Source organism: Pseudophryne corroboree, chromosome 4, assembly GCF_028390025.1.
Source record: "Pseudophryne corroboree isolate aPseCor3 chromosome 4, aPseCor3.hap2, whole genome shotgun sequence".
NCBI classification, from domain to species: domain Eukaryota; kingdom Metazoa; phylum Chordata; class Amphibia; order Anura; family Myobatrachidae; genus Pseudophryne; species Pseudophryne corroboree.
The window spans coordinates 689,613,849-689,633,463 of NC_086447.1; the positions used below are offsets into that span (position 1 = coordinate 689,613,849).

Sequence of the window (19,615 nt, forward strand, 5' to 3'; positions counted from 1 at the left end):
ATAAATTTGAATTACTACCTACAATTACTGACACTACTCCTTTATCTCCAGGGGAATCAGGGCAAACCAATGCCAGAAAGGGTAATTGGTCTTGATATCCGGATGGTTGTTGGGGAAATTCTATCTAAGTAATTAAATATCCCAGGTATGGATACTTCTGTTCACTTAAACCCTAAATAGTTAATCCATCAAAGGGCATTAAGGGGACATCAGACAGATGTTGATTGTACAAACTTTCAAAAATTATAGATACTTAAGACCCACTATCAAGTAAGGCGGTACAGAGGTGTCCATTTAATAAAACAGGCAACAAAGGGGCCTGTCCCATCATTCCTTCAGGAATAACAGTGGGCCACTGGGTACTCCCCATTGTGCAGACAATTATAATTGGTGAGAGTTTTGTTAGGCTCCTGATAAGTTTGGTTTAATCTAAATAGAATGTCCCCTACATCTTCTATCATACTAAACGAATAATCTAATGCCTCAAAAAAATCTTTCAAAGTAGCTTGTGAATTACTTCTCCTCGTGGCATGAATTATCCCCATAGCGGGTCCCCTCAAACTTTCCACGATTCTTTGTTTTTTAATATGTTTTGGACACCTCCACTCCTCCGAATGTTGTACCGCCACCTCTCGCCATACATCATAGCTCTCTTCTCCTGTGGGAACTGGAGTTACCCCCGAAAAGATTCTCAGTCTCCTATACCCCCTTTCATAATGCCATCGTTCGAAATGACTAACCACTTTGTCCATCACATTCTCATCACATTCTCAACATTCTCTCACATTCTCACATTCTCAACTTGGGGATCTATTTTATCATTACCTAACAAATCTTCTTTGGAGGTATTACTATTATTATGGTAACATCCTGCACTCGTACCCTCAATTTTACTATCCTCTTTAATTATGGCCTTCTCCCCTCCATCCACAAACTTATCCATAGGCCACATTACTTTCCATTTCTTACCATGGGCCTTTTCTATTAAAATATTAGCTGGTATTACAGAAGCATCTAGCTGATTATCATTACTAATTAAAATGGCACAGGTTTCATCATTAACTCCTTTCCATTTATCTACAATATATGGTTGTTTTATTCCATACATTTTCTTTACTGCACTTACAATATCTTCATCTAGTATCTCCATATAATCCCCCAAAATGTTTACACTTTTCTGTACATCTACACCTTTGCTTCTACACCAGCTATATATATCTTCTCCCTTTATAAACTCCATTTATATCTATTTGTTCGAATCTCAGCAGCAGTGCCTCCAAATGTAACCCTTCCTTCGGGGGTAATAATGAAAGTATAGGATACACCTAATAATGTGCCTCCACCCAAGTCTTTTTTCCTATTCACTAAACATGAATTAGGTTCAGGGTAGACTTAGGAACACCCTGTCCATAGAAATATATGGGTATATCTAGAATAGTGTTATCAGTAACTCCTTTAACTTATATACCCATTACATTACAGGGTTACCTGAATGGCTTAGATGTCTTCTAATCTTCACCCATAGAAGGATACAGGTAAGTAATAAACGGCACACCTTCAATTATATCTTTTACTTGCAAGTCTTAATAATAATTGATAACATATTACAAATATATCTATACATTTTACTTTGCATTTCATAAACAACCCTAGCGTTCTTATATTAAAATAGGTATTACCTCAATTTATATTCACAAATCATCTATATTTATATATCTATATAGTTATAGTCCAATACATAAATAGAGTCCATTTAAATAGTCAATTTTTTCCCGAGGTAAGTTTTTGTCCTAGATAAGCATTACCGGTTAAAGAAGTTGTTAATTATATATGCATATATAATGTATCTTGGTTTCTGTACAGATAAACGTATTTCTCCTGGATAACCGAATAGGAACTCCGTTATAGCTAGGTATCCTTTAATCTTATGTTACCGCAACTGGTGCTCTTCAATAACAGTTTTCTCTAACCACATTGTACTGTAGCTCATCACTAGTTAATAGTGATGAGCGGTTTCGGTTCCTCGGAAACCGAACCCCCCCGAACTTCACCCATTTTACACGGGTCCGAGGCATACTCGGATTTTCCCGTATGGCTCGGTTAATCCGAGTGCGCCCGAACGTCATCATCCCGCTGTCGGATTCTCACGAGATTCGGATTCTATATAAGCAGCCACGCGTCGCCGCCATTTTCACTCGTGCATTGGAAATGTTAGGGAGAGGACGTGGCTGGCGTCCTCTCCGTTATTGTTGAACTTGATTGTACTTTATTGCTTAATTGTGGGGAGGACTGGGGAGCAGCTGTATAATATAGGAGGAGTACAGTGCAGAGTTTTGCTGATCAGTGACCACCAGTTTTATCCGTTCTCTGCCTGAAAAAAACGCTCCTTATCTGTGCTCAGTGTGCTGCATATATCTGTGCTCACACTGCTTAATTGTGGGGACTGGGGAGCAGCTGTATTATATAGGAGGAGTCCAGTGCAGAGTTTTGCTGACAGTGACCACCAGTATACGTTGTCTGCCTGAAAAACACTCCATATCTGTGCTCAGTGTGCTGCATATATCTGTGCTCACACTGCTTTATTGTGGGGACTGGGGACCACCAGTATATTATATAGGAGGAGTACAGTGCAGAGTTTTGCTGACAGTGACCACCAGTATACGTTGTCTGCCTGAAAAACACTCCATATCTGTGCTCAGTGTGCTGCATATATCTGTGCTCACACTGCTGTATTGTGGGGACTGGGGACCACCAGTATATTATATAGGAGGAGTACAGTGCAGAGTTTTGTTAACCAGTGACCACCAGTATATATAGCAGTACGGTACGGAAGGCCACTGCTCTACCTACCTCTGTGTCGTCAAGTAATCTATCCATCTAGATTCTATACCAGTGGTGCATTTTAGTTTTGCAGTTTGCTGACAGTGACCACCAGTATATATAGCAGTACGGTACGGAAGGCCACTGCTCTACCTACCTCTGTGTCATCAAGTATACTATCCATCTAGATTCTATACCTGTGGTGCATTTTAGTTTTGCTGTTTGCTGACAGGGACCACCAGTATATATAGCAGTATGGTACAGAAGGCCACTGCTCTACCTACCTCTGTGTCGTCAAGTATACTATCCATCCATACCTGTGGTGCATTTCAGTTGTGCGCAGTATATATAGTAGTAGGCCATTGCTATTGATACTGGCATATAATTCCACACATTAAAAAATGGAGAACAAAAATGTGGAGGGTAAAATAGGGAAAGATCAAGATCCGCTTCCGCCTCGTGCTGAAGCTGCTGCCACTAGTCATGGCCGAGACGATGAAATGCCATCAACGTCGTCTGCCCAATGTCATAGTAGAGAGCATGTAAAATCCAAAAAACAAAATTTCAGTAAAATGACCCAAAAATCAAAATTAAAAGCGTCTGAGGAGAAGCGTAAACTTGCCAATATGCCACTTACGACACGGACTGGCAAGGAACGGCTGAGGCCCTGGCCTATGTTCATGGCTAGTGGTTCAACTTCACATGAGGATGGAAGCACTCATCCTCTCGCTAGAAAACTGCAGTGCCACTCCTAGATGGGCCAGGTGTTTGTTTCGGCCACTTGTGTCACTTAGCTTAGCCACACAGCGACCTTGGTGCGCCTCTTTTTTTCTTTGCATCATGTGCTGTTTGGGGACTATTTTTTTGAAGTGCCATCCTGTCTGACACTGCAGTGCCACTCCTAGATGGGCCAGGTGTTTGTGTCGGCCACTTGTGTCGCTTAGCTTAGTCACACAGCTACCTCATTGCGCCTCTTTTTTTCTTTGCATAATGTGCTGTTTGGGGACTATTTGTTTGAAGTGCCATCCTGCCTGACACTGCAATGCCACTCCTCGATGGGCCAGGTGTTTGTGTCGGCCACTTGGGTCGCTTAGCTTAGTCACACAGCGACCTTGGTGCGCCTCTTTTTTTCTTTGCATCATGTGCTGTTTGGGGACAATTTTTTTGAAGTGCCATCCTGCCTGACACTGCAGTGCCACTCCTAGATGGGCCAGGTGTTTGTGTCGGCCACTTGTGTCGCTTAGCTTAGCCATCCAGCGACCTCGGTGCAAATTTTAGGACTAAAAATAATATTGTGAGGTGTGAGGTGTTCAGAATAGACTGGAAATGAGTGGAAATTATGGTTATTGAGGTTAATAATACTATGGGATCAAAATGACCCCCAAATTCTATGATTTAAGCTGTTTTTGAGGGTTTTTTTGTAAAAAAAACACTCGAATCCAAAACACACCCAAATCCGACAAAAAATTTTCAGGGAGGTTTTGCCAAAACGCGTCCGAATCCAAAACACGGCCGCGGAACCGAATCCAAAACCAAAACACAAAACCCGAAAAATTTCCGGTGCACATCACTAGTTATGAGAAGTCACTAACTAACTGGGAGCAGAAGAGGGATGGCTACACAGTATCTAATTTGTTTCCATTGCTTTGCAAGCTGGCATTTAAATCCTACATAGATAGTATAAGGCCACAATTTAGATAAATTGTATCCCCTCAGTCTAGACTGGCAGGTTGCAGCAGGGTAAAATAAGAGTCTTGAACTTGACTATGGATAAACCCCCCAGGCTATATCTCTATAACAGTCACTAGTACTGTATCAATAAAGCCAGTTTCTTTAACTTGAGACTGTAATAAGATTGTAGCCAATATAGCTGGTATTTAGATATAGTCACTGGCTGCTGTGCTGTGGCCCTTGCGTAGTGTATACCGTGAGTAAGTGCATATATAAAAGTTTTACAGACCTCAGTCGTCTTCAGTAAAAGGCTCTAGCCAATTACTACTGGAGCTAGGTTTTGGCCATGCCTCCTCACCTCTGCTATTGGTGGGCAGTGAAGTCTTTAGACTTGGTGCGGTTGATTGGCTGGACAGACCGCCGCTGATCACTGGGACCGCTGATGTAGCATTCACTGGAGTGCGGCACCTGCCGCCGTCCACCTCTCCCTCCTCCGGGTCCGGAAGGCAGTTGGTGGGTAAGTGGCAGCCCGTTCCCTTGCTCTGCGGCACCAGCGCTGGTCTCCGCTTCCCCGGCTCTCTGGGGTAACGGCCCCGCAAGTCACCGCTGATGGCGTCGGTCACCGCTCCATCGGCTCTCTGGGGTCACGGCCCCGCAAGTTACCGCTGATGGCGCCGGTTACCGCTCCCCCGGCTCTCTGGCTTCACAGCTGCAGGTAAACGCTGATGGCGCCGGTCACAGCTCCCTGGCTCTTTAGCTGCACGGCCATGCAGGTCACTGCTGGGCGCGCTGGCAACAGCTACACCAGAGGTCTGCTTCAGTGTACTATCGCTCGTAAGGGAAATACACCATCCCCACTGCGCCGCCAATGTCTACAGCACAGCTCTTAGTGGCGGGCAGGGAGAGGCAGTAGTATTTCCCTCAGAGGCGCACACACAAGACCCCTTTCAGCGCTACAGCTCCCCTTTTTATACAGGAGCCCCAGGGGCCACGAGAGCAGTATCTCAGTCCTCGCGGGTCAGATCTCCCACCTACAGCACGAGCTATTTCTAACTAGTCCTCATGCCCCGCTGGTCAGTAAAGCCATACCGTCATCAGTTATACCAGAAATTTTGCCTCACAGTCATCTAATAATAAAGCCCTCTATATAGTGAATAAGGAGGGTCTTCATTCCCTTAAATGAGGTTACATAAGAAACCCCAGGATTATGAGGTACAATTCACCATAATAAACATAGAAACATAGAATTTGACGGCAGATAAGAACCACTTGGCCCATCTAGTCTGCCCCTTTTACTTTTTATCCTTTAGGACATTTTTCAAGTCTAGCTAGGTCATCAATCATTTGTTTTACCCCTCCTGGTGTGTCTACCCTGTTGCATATCTTTGTATCATCTGCAAAAAGGCATACTTTCCCTTCAATACCATTTGCAATGTCACCAACAAAGATATTAAAGAGAACTGGTCTGAGTACAGATCCCTGGGGTACTCCACTGGTAACATTTTCCTCCATAGATTGCACTCCATTTACTACAACTGTCTGTTTCCTATCCTGCAACCAGTTTCTGATCCATTTAACTATTTTATAATCCACCACCACACTTTCAAGTTTATTTAGCAGTCTGCGATGTGGGACAGTGTCAAATGCCTTACTAAAGTCTAGATATGCTACATCTACAGCTCCCCCTTGATCTATTATTTTCATCACAGAGTCAAAAAAGTCAATAAGATTTGTTTGGCATGATCTCCCACCAGTAAATCCATGCTGTTTTGGATCCTGTAAGTTGTTTGATTTAAGATATTCCACAACTCTTTCTTTTAGCAGTTTTTCCATTAGTTTCCCTACTACTGATGTAAGGCTTACTGGTCTGGAGTTACTTGCTTCTTCCTTGCTTCACTTTTGTACAGTGGAACTACATTTGCTCTTTTCCAGTCCTCTGGAATGGCACCTGTATTTAGTGACTGGTTAAATAATTCTGTTAATGGTGCCACCGGCACATCTTTTAGCTCTTTTAGTATCCTTGGGTGTATCCCATCTGGCCCCATTGATTTATCCACTTTTAGTTTTGAAAGTTCAGTTAGGACCTCCTCTGTAAATGTACTTTCATCTACCTTATTTTTATGAATGTCCTTGCAATTTAACTCTGGTCCCTTCCCTTCTCCTTCTGTAGTAAATACTGAGCAAAAATAATTATTTAGGTGATCTGCTATTGCCTTGTCTCCCTCCACCAAATTCTCACTCTCTGTCTTAAGTCTTATTATTCCTCCATTTGATTTTCCCCTTACATTTATATACTTAAAAAAAGTTTTGCCAGCTTTATCTACTGACTGGGCCATTTTCTCCTCAGCTTCTGCCTTTGCACGTCTGATCACTTTCTTAGCATCCTTCCGTCTATCAAGATACACCTCTTTGTCATTATTATTTTGAGTTTGTTTGTATTTCCTAAAAGCCATCTTTTTTGCTTTCACACTAGTTGATACTTCTTTTGAGAACCACACTGGCTTCCTTTTCCTGGTGCTTTTCCTAACCCATTTGATACAAAGGTCTGTTGCCCTTAGTATTGCACTTTTCAGTTTTTCCCACCTCTCCTGCACCCCTTCCAAGTTCCTCCAGTCCGCCAATGAATCACTTAAACATCTCCCCATTTCTGCAAAGTCAGCATTTCTAAAATCCAACACCTTTGTTTTTGCGTGACAGGAGTTGGATCCTGTCTTTTTACTAAACCATACTGCTTGATGATCACTGGATCCCAGGTGCTCACCCACATATATGTCTGATATCCTGTCACCATTTGTAAGAATTACATTTTATATTGAGTCTTTGTAAGTGGGCACCCTCACCAATTTACTAATATTTAATAATACATCAATGCTCCCTCATATTTACCTCAAATGTAGTAAATATATTATAAAATAAGGGACACTACCATATTCATATACATATAGTTTTAGATCCATAAATACATATATGTATCCCATTATACAAAACATTTTCAATTAATGCTACATTTCTCCCCCTGGTGATCCGAAACTCTTTTCTTTTTCTTTTTTTCTTTAACTCCACATTTGGAGCACTATTTACATACACCTTACTAATATAAAAAAAATTAGAACATATTGAGTGTTTGGCTTCCCATATAACCAAAGTAAGGCCAAGTATATATAATGCTCAGATAAACCACTCTGGGCTCGTTACATGAGTGTCTTAGCTGATCATAGGTGAGAATCATAGGTGGCCTACGTTCCCTTTGAGGTCTTGGGTTTTCATCAGATCCTACAGTACTTGAATTAGTAGGTAATTCACACTCATTACTAGGATATAGTGAGTTATCATCCCAGGAAGGATCATTGGGTTCATTTATATTCCATGGTCCCATGGAAGGAGGTTGAGAGTTCGTACTCAATTCGAGTATGGAAGCAGACTTCTGAGAATGTGTTGATGATTGGCCACCTAGGTCCCCACTTTGGATAGAGGGAACCTCTTTATAGAAGAATTTCCGGTCTATTCTTTCAGCTTCGGACCAATCGGTTTGTGGACAATCTTGGGAATTAGAGATTTGAGAGCTAGAATTTCCACCCACTTTATTATGAATAATATCATTCCCCACATTGAAAGAGATATCTTGACTAATGGGCAACAAATGTTGGCGGTGGTATGTTAGGATAGGCCCTTCTTTATCCTCAGGTACCAGTTGGTAAACAGGAATGTCGGGTAATTGTTTGAGTATTCGATAGGGAATTTCTTTCCATCGATTGGATAATTTTTGTCTTCTAGGAGCCCCTAGTCATCTTAATAGAACTCGATGACCAGGAAGTAACACTTGCTCTTTGACTTTAGCATCATACCGCTGTTTATTCTTTTCACCTTGTCGTTCAGATGCTCTCTTAGCAATCTCATGAGCAGCTTTTCGTTTTTTCCTCACATTATTGACATAGGTATTATAAGTGGAGGAATTAAGGGGAAACAGATATGCCCAAAGAAACATCTATAGGCAGTCGGGCTTCTCGTCCAAACATAAGTGAATAAGGAGAGTACCCAGTTGTAGGCATGAACAAGTTGATTAATAAAATGTTTCCATTGTAGCTTATGCTTTGGATCCAAAGTTCTTAACATATCAAGCAGGGTTCTACTGAATCGCTCAGGTTGCGGATCCCCCTGTGGATGATACGGGGAGGTTCATGACTTCTTTATTCCGCAACAAATACACAGTTCTTTAATTAACTTGCTTTCAAAGTCCCGTCCCTGATCCGTATGGATGCGAGCTGGGAGCCCATAATGTACAAAGAAATGATCCCAGAGGGTCTTAGCTACTGTTAAGGCTTTTTGGTGCCGAGTGACATAGGCTTGGGCGTAACGGGTGAAATGATCAGTGATCACAAGAATATTACTTTCCCTCCCATTGGGCCCTTCTAAAGACAGAAAATCAATGCAGACTAATTCCATAGGCCCGGAGCTACTTAAATTGACCAGTTTGGCTGTAGGAGTGGGCAACTTCTTTCTAAGAACAGGTTTTACAATAATATTCAATATCTTTACTCATATAAGGCCAGTATACTCTCTCTTGTATTAGATGTAATGTTTTATCCACCCCCAAATGTCCGTGTTTATTATGCAGTGAATGGAGAACCATGGGAACATGGATAGTTGGGAGAACCAGCTGATATTTATCTTGCCCCTCTCTTTAGTGGTTTTTCTAAAGAGTATTCCTTGTTTGAATACTAATCTCTTTCTCTGTCGTAGTAAAGCTTTGATTTTGAACGAGAGATTACACCCCAGAGCTCTTTCAGAATCTCTTAAGTGTTCCATTACAATAGCAATCTGAGGGTCCTGGTATTGATCCTCTCTCATTTGATCTTTAGAAATGATGTGTAATTCTCCGAAATCAGGGGTGTTAATCCAACAGTACATGGAGGGAATGGAGGCCTCAGAGGCTCCCAACGAATGTACAACCCCGGCTGAACTACTAGGTAGCAGTCTTATTTGATGACACAACCCTTGGAGAGCGGGAGCCGGTATTTCCACCCAATCATCGTTTGGACTCACAAAAAGAGGATGTGGTAGTCTGGATAGAGCATCGGCATCTGTATTCTGCACTCCAGGCTTATATTTTAAGGAGAAGTGGTAATTGGACAGGGCTGCTAACCACCTATGTCCAGTGGCATCCAATTTTGCTGTAGTATTAATGTAGGTTAACGGATTATTGTCCGTGAGCACAGTGAAGTGTACGCCATACAGATAATCATTGAACTTATCCACTACCGCCTATTTCAAGGCTAAAATCTCTAACTTATGGACAGCATAGTTTTTTTGACTGTTTGATAGACCTCGGCTAACGTAGGCTATGGGCTTTAAATCAGTATTTTGTTGTTGGTATAAGACTCCGTCTATTCCTTCAAATGAAGCATCGATATGCAGTTCATAAGGTATTTCAGGATTCGCATATGCCAGAACAGGAGAATGAGTTAGATGGAATTTCAATTTTTCAAAAGCCTCGTCACATGATGGCGTCCATCGATCACCAAAAATTTCTTGTGGCTTATGATAGTTTTTTAGATTCTGTCCACTAAGCTTTGTTTGACCATGCTTGTGGGAAGGGTAACCCTTGGTAAGTCATTTAAAGGGCGGGCAATTCTGGAGTACTGAGGCACAAATCTCCGATAGTACCCACAGAATCCCAGGAATGATCGAAGGTCCCTGAAAGTTTTTGGCCATGGACAATTTTGTACTGCTGCCACCTTATCTGGATTGGTAGAGATCCCATCTCGGCTGACAATATGGCCCAGATATTTCACTATTGTTTGACAAAATTTACATTTTTTAACTGACAACTTTATTCCCCTTTTCTGTAGCCTGTCTAAGACTTTTAACAATCGGTGGTTATGCTCTTCCAGAGTTCTTCCGAACACAATAAGGTCATCTAGATAGACTAGGACATCTCGATAACACATGTCCCCTACCATTTGTTCCATGGTTCTCTGAAAAGTGTCTGGGGCTCCTTTAATCCCTTAGGGCATCTTTAAAAATTCAAAGAAGCCAATGGGACAAATAAAAGCCGTCTTAGGTCGGTCATCGGGATGCATCAGTATCTGATAGTAGACACTCCGCATATCAAGTACAGAGAACCACCGGCTGCCCTGCGAACAATCCAACACTTCCTCCACTTTGGGGACAGTATTGTCTGATTGTTTAAGGTACGGTAATCCACACATAATCTGATATCCCCATTCTTCTTCTGGGCTACTACAATGGGAGATGCATAAGGACTATCTGAGTCAGCAATAACCTGATTCTCCAATAAGCCCTTTAAATGCTGTCTTACATCATCAAAATCGGCAGGTGCCAAGCGGCGAGATCTTTCTCTAAAGGGGGTCTCATTTGTCAGATGTATACGATGTTCTATTCCGATGGCCGTGCCCAAATCCCATTCCCGTAATGAGAAAACTGGCCTTCTAAGCGTTAATTGGGAAATTAGTTGGTCCTTCTCGGCCACAGTTATATCACTGTTCTGAAAGCACTCTGAAACTTTAGTAATAAATTCAGCCTCAGGGTCACTAGGAGTAACTGGTATTAAGGGAGTTGGAGAATCGACCTCCACTCGGGTTACCTTAGCTGGATCTAGATCATGGATACACAGGGATGCAGGGGTATAGATCTTTTGTTGTTCCAAACACCAATCAGATAACATCTTAAATAAATTTGAATTACTACCTACAATTACTGACACTACTCCTTTATGTCCAGGGGAATCAGGGCAAACCAATGCCAGAAAGGGTAATGGGTCTTGATATCCGGATGGTTGTTGGGGAAATTCTATCTGAGTAATTACATATCCCAGGTATGGATACTTCTGTTCACTTAAACCATAAATAGTTAATCCATCAAAGGGCATTAAGGGGACATCAGACAGATGTTGATTGTACAAACTTTCAAAAATTATAGATACTTGAGACCCACTATCAAGTAAGGCGGTACAGAGGTGTCCATTTAATAAAACAGGCAACAAAGGGGCCTGTCCCATCATTCCTTCAGGAATAACAGTGGGCCACTGGGTACTCCCCATTGTGAAGACAATTATTGGTTGGGAGCCGGTGCGAGGTTCATCAACATCCCCTCTACGTTTCCCGGCTGTTCACGCTGACTTCTATCAAGTGTAGCTACTAGTGAGGGGAAACTTCTTCCTTGACTACACTCAAAAGATCTATGTCCTAATTGTCCACATTTGAAGCAGGTGATATTGGAATTATCTACAGGTCTCCTACTGAACCCTCTACCTCAGCCAGACGATGATACTCTCGGCGTTACAGATGGTGAATTCTGTAAAGAAATCAACTGATCTAATTTCTTATTTTGTTACTCTATTAGCTTTAGCAACTGTTCATTGACCGAAGGAACTTCTGGAGTAGGAACAATGACTTTAACTCGTTTTAAGTTTTTCTCTCTGTTTTCAATCTGCACCTCTTCTAGTTTTACTTCTTTTATCAATTCTCCTAAAGTGGGAGCAGGATCCCTGTGCAATATACACCTTAAACGTTGAGCGACTGGGTTAGTAGTCAGAGCCCCTCTTAAGATATGCTTCAATCGCCTTTCAGCAATTTCTTGTGGATTAATCCCCCCTTTATCTAACAGCTTGTAGAGAATTTTGTCTAAACGGTAAATGTAATTGGTGAGAGTTTTGTTAGGCTCCTGATAAATTTGGTTTAATCTAGATAGAATGTCCCCTATATCTTCTATCATACCAAACAAATAATCTAATGCCTCAAAAAAATCTTTCAAAGTAGCTTGTGAATTACTTCTCCTCGTGGCATGAATTATCCCCATAGTGGGTCCCCTCAAACTTTCCACGATTCTTTGTTTTTTAATATGTTCTGGACACCTCCACTCCTCTGAATGTTGTACCTCCACCTCTTGCCATACATCATAGCTCTCTTCTCCTGTGGGAACTGGAGATACCCTCGAAAAGATTCTCAGTCTCCTATACCCCCCTTCATAATGCCATCGTTCAAAATGACTAACCACTTTGTCCATCACATTCTCAACTTGGGGATCTATTTTATCATTACCTAATAAATCTTCTTCGGAGGTATTACTATTATTATAGTAACATCCTGCACTCGTATCCTCAATTTTACTATCCTCTTTACTTATGGCCTTCTGATTATCATTACTAATTAAAATGGCACAGGTTTCATCATTAACTCCTTTCCATTTATCTACAATATATGGTTGTTTTATTCCATACATTTTCTTTACTGCACTTACAATATCTTCATCTATTATCTCCATAAAATTCCCCAAAATGTTTACACTTTTCTGTACATCTACACCTTTGCTTCTACACCAGCTATATATATCTTCTCACTTTGTAAACTCCATTTATATCTATTTGTCCGAATCTCAGCAGCGGTGCCTTCAAATGTAACCTTTCCTTCGGGGGTAATAATTAAAGTATAGGATACACCTAATAATGTGCCTCCACCCAAGTCTTATTTCCTATTTACTAGACATGAATTAGGTTCAGGGTAGACTTACGAACACCCTGTCCATAGAAATATATGGGTATATCTAGAATAGTGTTATCAGTAACTCCTTTAACTTATATACCCATTACATTACAGGTTTACCTGAATGGCTTAGATGTCTTCTAATCTTCACCCATAGAAGGATACAGGTAAGTAATAAACGGCACACCTTCAATTATATCTTTTACTTGCAAATCTTAATAATAATTGATAACATATTACAAATATATCTATGCATTTTACTTTGCATGTCATAAACAACCCTAGCGTTCTTATATTAAAATAGGTATTACCTCAATTTATATTCACAAATCATCTATATTTATATATCTATATAGTTATAGTCCAATACATAAATATAGTCCATTTAAATAGTCAATTCTTTCCCAAGGTAAGTTTTTGTCCTAGATAAGCATTACCGGTTAAAGTCGTTGTTAATTGTATATGCATATATAATGTATCTTGGTTTCTGTACAGATAAACGTATTTCTCCTGGATAACCGAATAGGAACTCCGTTATAGCTAGGTATCCTTTAATCTTATGTTACTGTGACTGGTGCTCTTCAATAACAGTTTTCTCTAACCACATTGTACTGTAGCTCATCACTAGTTAGGAGAAGTCACTAACTAACTGGGAGCAGAAGAGGGATGGCTACACAGTTTCTAATTTGTTTCCATTGCTTTGCAAGTTGGCATTTAAATCCTACATAGATAGTATAAGGCCACAATTTAGATAAATTGTATCCCCTCAGTCTAGACTGGCAGGTTGCAGTAGGGTAAAATAAGAGTCTTGAACTTGACTATGGATAAACCCTCCTGGCTATAGCTCTATTATACCCCTTTCACATCGCACAAATAACCCGGTACCGACACGGCATATTGCCGTGTCGAACCGGGTCAGTGTGCGATGTGAAAGCACACTGGCCGATTTAGCGGGTCGCCTGACCCGGTAAATCAACCCGGTAAAAAAGAAGGGTTTTACCCGGTTTGATTACCGGGTCAGGTGCGGTGTGAATGGGAGCTGTGTCGATGCGACACGGTTCCCATTCACAAGATAGGGAGAGGCGGCGCTGGAGATGAGCTCATCTCCCGACGCCGCCTCCACCCCCGCCCCTGCTGCTGCTGCGCGCTCCGTTGTTATGGCAACCGACCCGGTATATTGCCGGGTCGGAAAGCCAGCAGCGGAGTGCAAATGCCGGATCCCACCCGGTAAGTACACGTTTGTCTTACCGGGTAGGATCCGGCATTTGCAGTCTGAATGCAGCATAACAGTCACTAGTACTGTATCCATAAAGCCAGTTTCTTTAACTTGAGGCTGTAATAAGATTGTAGCCAATATAGCTGGTATTTAGATATAGTCACTGGCTGCTGTGCTGTGGCCCTGACGTAGTGTATAGCGTGAGTAAGTGCATATATAAAAGTTTTACAGACCTCAGTCGTCTTCAGTAAAAGGCTCTAGCCAATTACTACTGGAGCTAGGTTTTGGCCATGCCTCCTCACCTCTGCTATTGGTGGGCAGTGGAGTCTTTAGACTTGGTGCGGTTGATTGGCTGGACAGACCACCGCTGATCACTGGGACTGCTGATGTAGCATTCACTGGAGTGCGGCACCTGCCGCCGTCCACCTCTCCCTCCTCCGGGTCCAGAAGGCAGTGGGCGGGTAAGTGGCAGCTCGTTCCCTTGCTCTGCGGCACCAGCGCTGGTCTCCGCTCCCCCGGCTCTCTGGGGTCACGGCCCCACAAGTCACCGCTGATGGCGCCGGTCACCGCTCCCCCGGCTCTCTGGGGTCATGCCCCCGCAAGTTACCGCTGATGGCGCCGGTCACCGATCCCCCAGCTTTCTGGCTTCACAGCCGCAGGTAATCGCTGATAGCGCCGGTCACAGCTTCCTGGCTCTTTAGCTGCACGGCCATGCAGGTCACTGCTGGGCACGACAGCAGCAGCTACACCAGAGGTCCGCTTCAGTGTACTATCGCTCGTAAGGGAAATACACCATCCCCACTGCGCCGCCAATGTCTACAGCACAGCTCTTAGCGGCGGGCAGGGAGAGGCAGTAGTATCTCCCTCAGAGGCGCACACACAAGTCCCCTTTCAGCGCTACAGCTCCCCTTTTTATACAGGAGCCCCAGGGGCTACGAGAGCAGTATCTCAGTCCTCGCGGGTCAGATCTCCCGCCTACAGCACAAGCTATTTCTAACTAGTCCCCGTGCCCTGCTGGTCAGTAAAGCCATACCGTCATCAGTTATACCAGAAATTTTGCCTCACAGTCATCTAATAATAAAGTGAATAAGGAGGGTCTTCATTCCCTTAAATGAGGCTATATAAGAAACCCCAGGATTATGAGGCACAATTCACCATAATACATCAATGCTCCCTCATATTTACCTCAAATGTAGTAAATATATTATAATAAAATAAGGGACACTACCATATTCATATACATATAGTTTTAGATACATACATATATATATATATATATATATATATCCCACTATACAAAACATTTTCAATTAATGCTACATTTAGTAGCACCTCCGGTGGGTCCAGACAGTTTACCGTCACTGTATCATCATGTCCACAATCGGCACATGCACCTGTCTATGGCAAGTGCAGTGTCTCGATCTGAACCTGGCCACTGTGGAAACGGGTATGCATCTGAGAACCAGAACACTTTCACTGACATGCCGGTCACACTCCCATAATACGCCCATGTGGCAGATATTTTTACGTTCACACCAAACCACTTTGCAGACACCGCCCAGGAATGCCCATCACTTTGCCACTTGAGTTCAGTTGGCTCCCACCTCTGAATCAGGCTGACAGTCTGTGTGTACATGCTGTGTAACAGGTGCAGTGGACCCTTGATGAGATAAATGTGTATTTTTTTGGCTGTAATTCATATGTGCTACAATAAAGTGAGACTCATCATTTAGTTCTGTATTAATATAGCCTTTACCTACAAATCTAACGTTTACTTGTGGGAAAAAACTGTTTGCTCTTTACCAATTTCATATAGGGTGTAGCGGCTGTATTAATTAAGGATCATAATGTCTAGGGTACATCTAGCCATAACCATTGTTATCAACTGCTCTGTGAAATATAATAATACTTGGCAGCTTAGCTAATGATTAAATACTTAAGAATTATTGGCATTATTCCGTTTTTCACATAACATAAATGCAATATTCTACACAAACCTCATATTTTTCAGGTTTTCCAAACTCAAGCATACCATTGTCAATTGTGGGCTCTTTGTTGTGCATTGCAAATAGCATTTCATAAAGTATCTGTGCTGACCAGTTAGTTCCTATAAAACAAAAATATATGCAACTATGACAGATAAAGTACATGAGGAAGTTACTATATTTTATAAAATGGAAAATATACCATAATGCATGTGTATGAAAGGTTTACTTTAAGTATATTTGTTTTCATAAACAAAATCTGAAATTCTGAACCATAAAATTAAATATATTATATTGTGTTTTGTTTTTATTTCATTTCAGTCAATACTCGTCCAGCTAATAGTGCAACCAATAAGCAAATTCAAAAGTCATTAAATGTATATCAAAATGTAGTCACAACATGGGCAAGAAATGCAGTATAGGGGCAGATGTATTAAGCCTGGAGAAGGGATAAGGAAGTGATAAACCAGTGATAAGTGCAAGGTGAAAATGCTCCAGCCAATCAGCTCCAATATGTAAATTGACAGTTAGGAGCTGATGGGCTGGTGCGTTATCACCTTGCACTTATCACTGGTTTATCAATTCGTTATGCCTTCTCCAGGCTTAATACATCTGGCCCATAATGTGCTGTGGTACTACAAATTCATGCTTATTACCATTTCAAAACTACATATTGGGGGTAATTCCAAGTTGATCGCAGCAGGAAATTTTTTAGCAGTTGGGCAAAACCATGTGCACTGCAGGGGGGGCAGATATAACATGTGCAGAGAGAGATAGATTTGGGTGTGGTGAGTTCAATCTGCAATCTAAATTGCAGTGTAAAAATAAAGCAGCCAGTATTTACCCTGCACAGAAACAAAATAACCCACCCAAATATAACTCTCTCTGCAAATGTTATATCTGCCCCCCCTGCAGTGCAAATGGTTTTGCCCAACTGCTAAAAAATATCCTGCTGCGATCAACTTGGAATTACCCCCATTATCAATAATATTAGTGATGTATTAATAAGAATTTACTCACCGGTAATTCTATTTCTCGTAGTCCGTAGTGGATGCTGGGTACTCCGTAAGGACCATGGGGAATAGACGGGCTCCGCAGGAGACTGGGCACTCTTAAAAGAAAGATTAGGTACTATATCTGGTGTGCACTGGCTCCTCCCTCTATGCCCCTCCTCCAGACCTCAGTTAGGGAAACTGTGCCCGGAAGTGCTGACATTACTAGGAAAGGATTTGGAATCCAGGGTAAGACTCATACCAGCCACACCAATCACACCGTACAACTTGTGATAACTATACCCAGTTAACAGTATTAACAACAACTGAGCCTCATTCAACAGATGGCTAATAACAATAACCCTATAGTTAAGCAATAACTATATACATGTATTGCAGAAAGTCCGCACTTGGGACGGGCTCCCAGCATCCACTACGGACTACGAGAAATATAATTACCGGTGAGTAAATTCTTATTTTCTCTGACGTCCTAGTGAATGCTGGGTACTCCGTAAGGACCATGGGGATTATACCAAAGCTCCCAAACGGGCGGGAGAGTGCGGATGACTCTGCAGCACCGAATGAGCAAACTCAAGGTCCTCCTCAGCCAGGGTATCAAACTTATAGAATTTTGCAAAAGTGTTTGATCCCGACCAAGTAGCAGCTCGGCAAAGTTGTAAAGCCGAGACCCCTCGGGCTGCCGCCCAAGAAGAGCCCACCTTCCTCGTGGAATGGGCTTTTACTGATTTAGGATGCGGCAGTCCAGCCGCAGAATGTGCAAGTTGAATCGTGCTACAGATCCAGCGAGCAATGGTCTGCTTTGAAGCAGGAGCACCCAGCTTGTTGGGTGCATGCAGGATAAACAGCGAGTCAGTTTTTCTGACTCTAGCCGTCCTGGAAACATAGATTTTCAGGGCCCGGACTACGTCCAGCAACTTAGAATCCTCCAAGTCCCGAGTAGCCGCAGGCACCACAATAGGTTGGTTCAAATGAAACGCTGATACCACCTTTGAGAGAAATTGGGGACGAGTCCTCAATTCTGCCCTGTCCATATGGAAAATCAGATATGGGCTTTTACAGGACAAAGCCGCCAATTCTGACACATGCCTAGCTGAGGCCAAGGCCAACAGCATGGCTACCTTCCACGTGAGATACTTCAACTCCACGGTCTGAAGTGGCTCAAACCAATGTGATTTTAGGAAATCCAACACAACGTTGAGATCCCAAGGTGCCACTGGAGGCACAAAAGGAGGCTGAATATGCAGCACTCCCTTAACAAACGTCTGAACTTCAGGCAGTGAAGCCAGTTCTTTTTGAAAGAAAATAGACAGGGCCGAAATCTGGACTTTAATGGATCCCAATTTTAGGCCCATAGTCACTCCTGACTGTAGGAAATGCAGAAATCGACCCAGCTGAAATTCCTCTGTTGGGGCCTTCCTGGCCTCACACCAAGCAACATATTTTCGCCATATGCGGTGATAATGTTTTGCTGTCACATCCTTCCTAGCTTTTATCAGCGTAGGAATGACTTCATCTGGAATGCCCTTTTCCATTAGGATTCGGCGTTCAACCGCCATGCCGTCAAACGCAGCCGCGGTAAGTCTTGGAACAGACAGGGCCCCTGCTGTAGCAGGTCCTGTCGGAGCGGCAGAGGCCAAGGGTCCTCTGAGATCATTTCTTGTAGTTCCGGGTACCAAGTTCTTCTTGGCCAATCCGGAACGATGAGTATAGTTCTTACTCCTCTCTTTCTTATTATCCTCAGTACCTTTGGTATGAGAGGAAGAGGAGGGAACACATAAACCGACTGGTACACCCACGGTGTCACTAGAGCGTCCACAGCTATCGCCTGAGGGTCCCTTGACCTGGCGCAATATCTTTTTAGCTTTTTGTTGAGGCGGGACGCCATCATGTCCACCTGTGGCCTTTCCCAACGATTTACAATCAGCTTGAAGACTTCTGGATGAAGTCCCCACTCTCCCGGGTGGAGGTCGTGCCTGCTGAGGAAGTCTGCTTCCCAGTTGTCCACTCCCGGAATGAACACCGCTGACAGTGCTAGCATGTGATTCTCCGCCCATCGAAGAATCCTTGTGGCTTCTGCCATCGCCATCCTGCTTCTCGTGCCGCCCTGTCGGTTTACATGGGCGACCGCCGTGATGTTGTCTGACTGAATCAGCATCGGTTGGTTTTGAAGCAGGGGTTCTGCTTGACTCAGGGCATTGTAAATGGCCCTTAGTTCCAGAATATTTATGTGTAGGGAAGTCTCCTGACTCGACCACTGTCCTTGGAAGTTTCTTCCCTGAGTGACTGCCCCCCAACCTCGGAGGCTTGCATCCGTGGTCACCAGGACCCAGTCCTGAATGCCGAATCTGCGGCCCTCGAAAAGATGAGCACTCTGCAGCCACTACAGCAGAGACACCCTGGCCCTCGGGG

The 19,615-nt window shown here is 42.9% G+C and overlaps 1 protein-coding gene across 2 annotated transcripts in view; it reads right to left on the reverse strand.

Annotated features, from left to right (window-relative positions):
* Nucleotides 1-19,615, reverse strand: part of LOC134910172 (sulfotransferase 6B1-like) — a 109,426-nt gene that overhangs the window by 73,440 nt on the left and 16,371 nt on the right. For both annotated transcript variants that reach the window (XM_063917897.1, XM_063917898.1), the window contains one exon: nucleotides 16,206-16,315. In XM_063917897.1, the coding sequence (XP_063773967.1) occupies nucleotides 16,206-16,315 (110 nt within the window). The remainder of the gene's footprint in view (nucleotides 1-16,205; nucleotides 16,316-19,615) is intronic.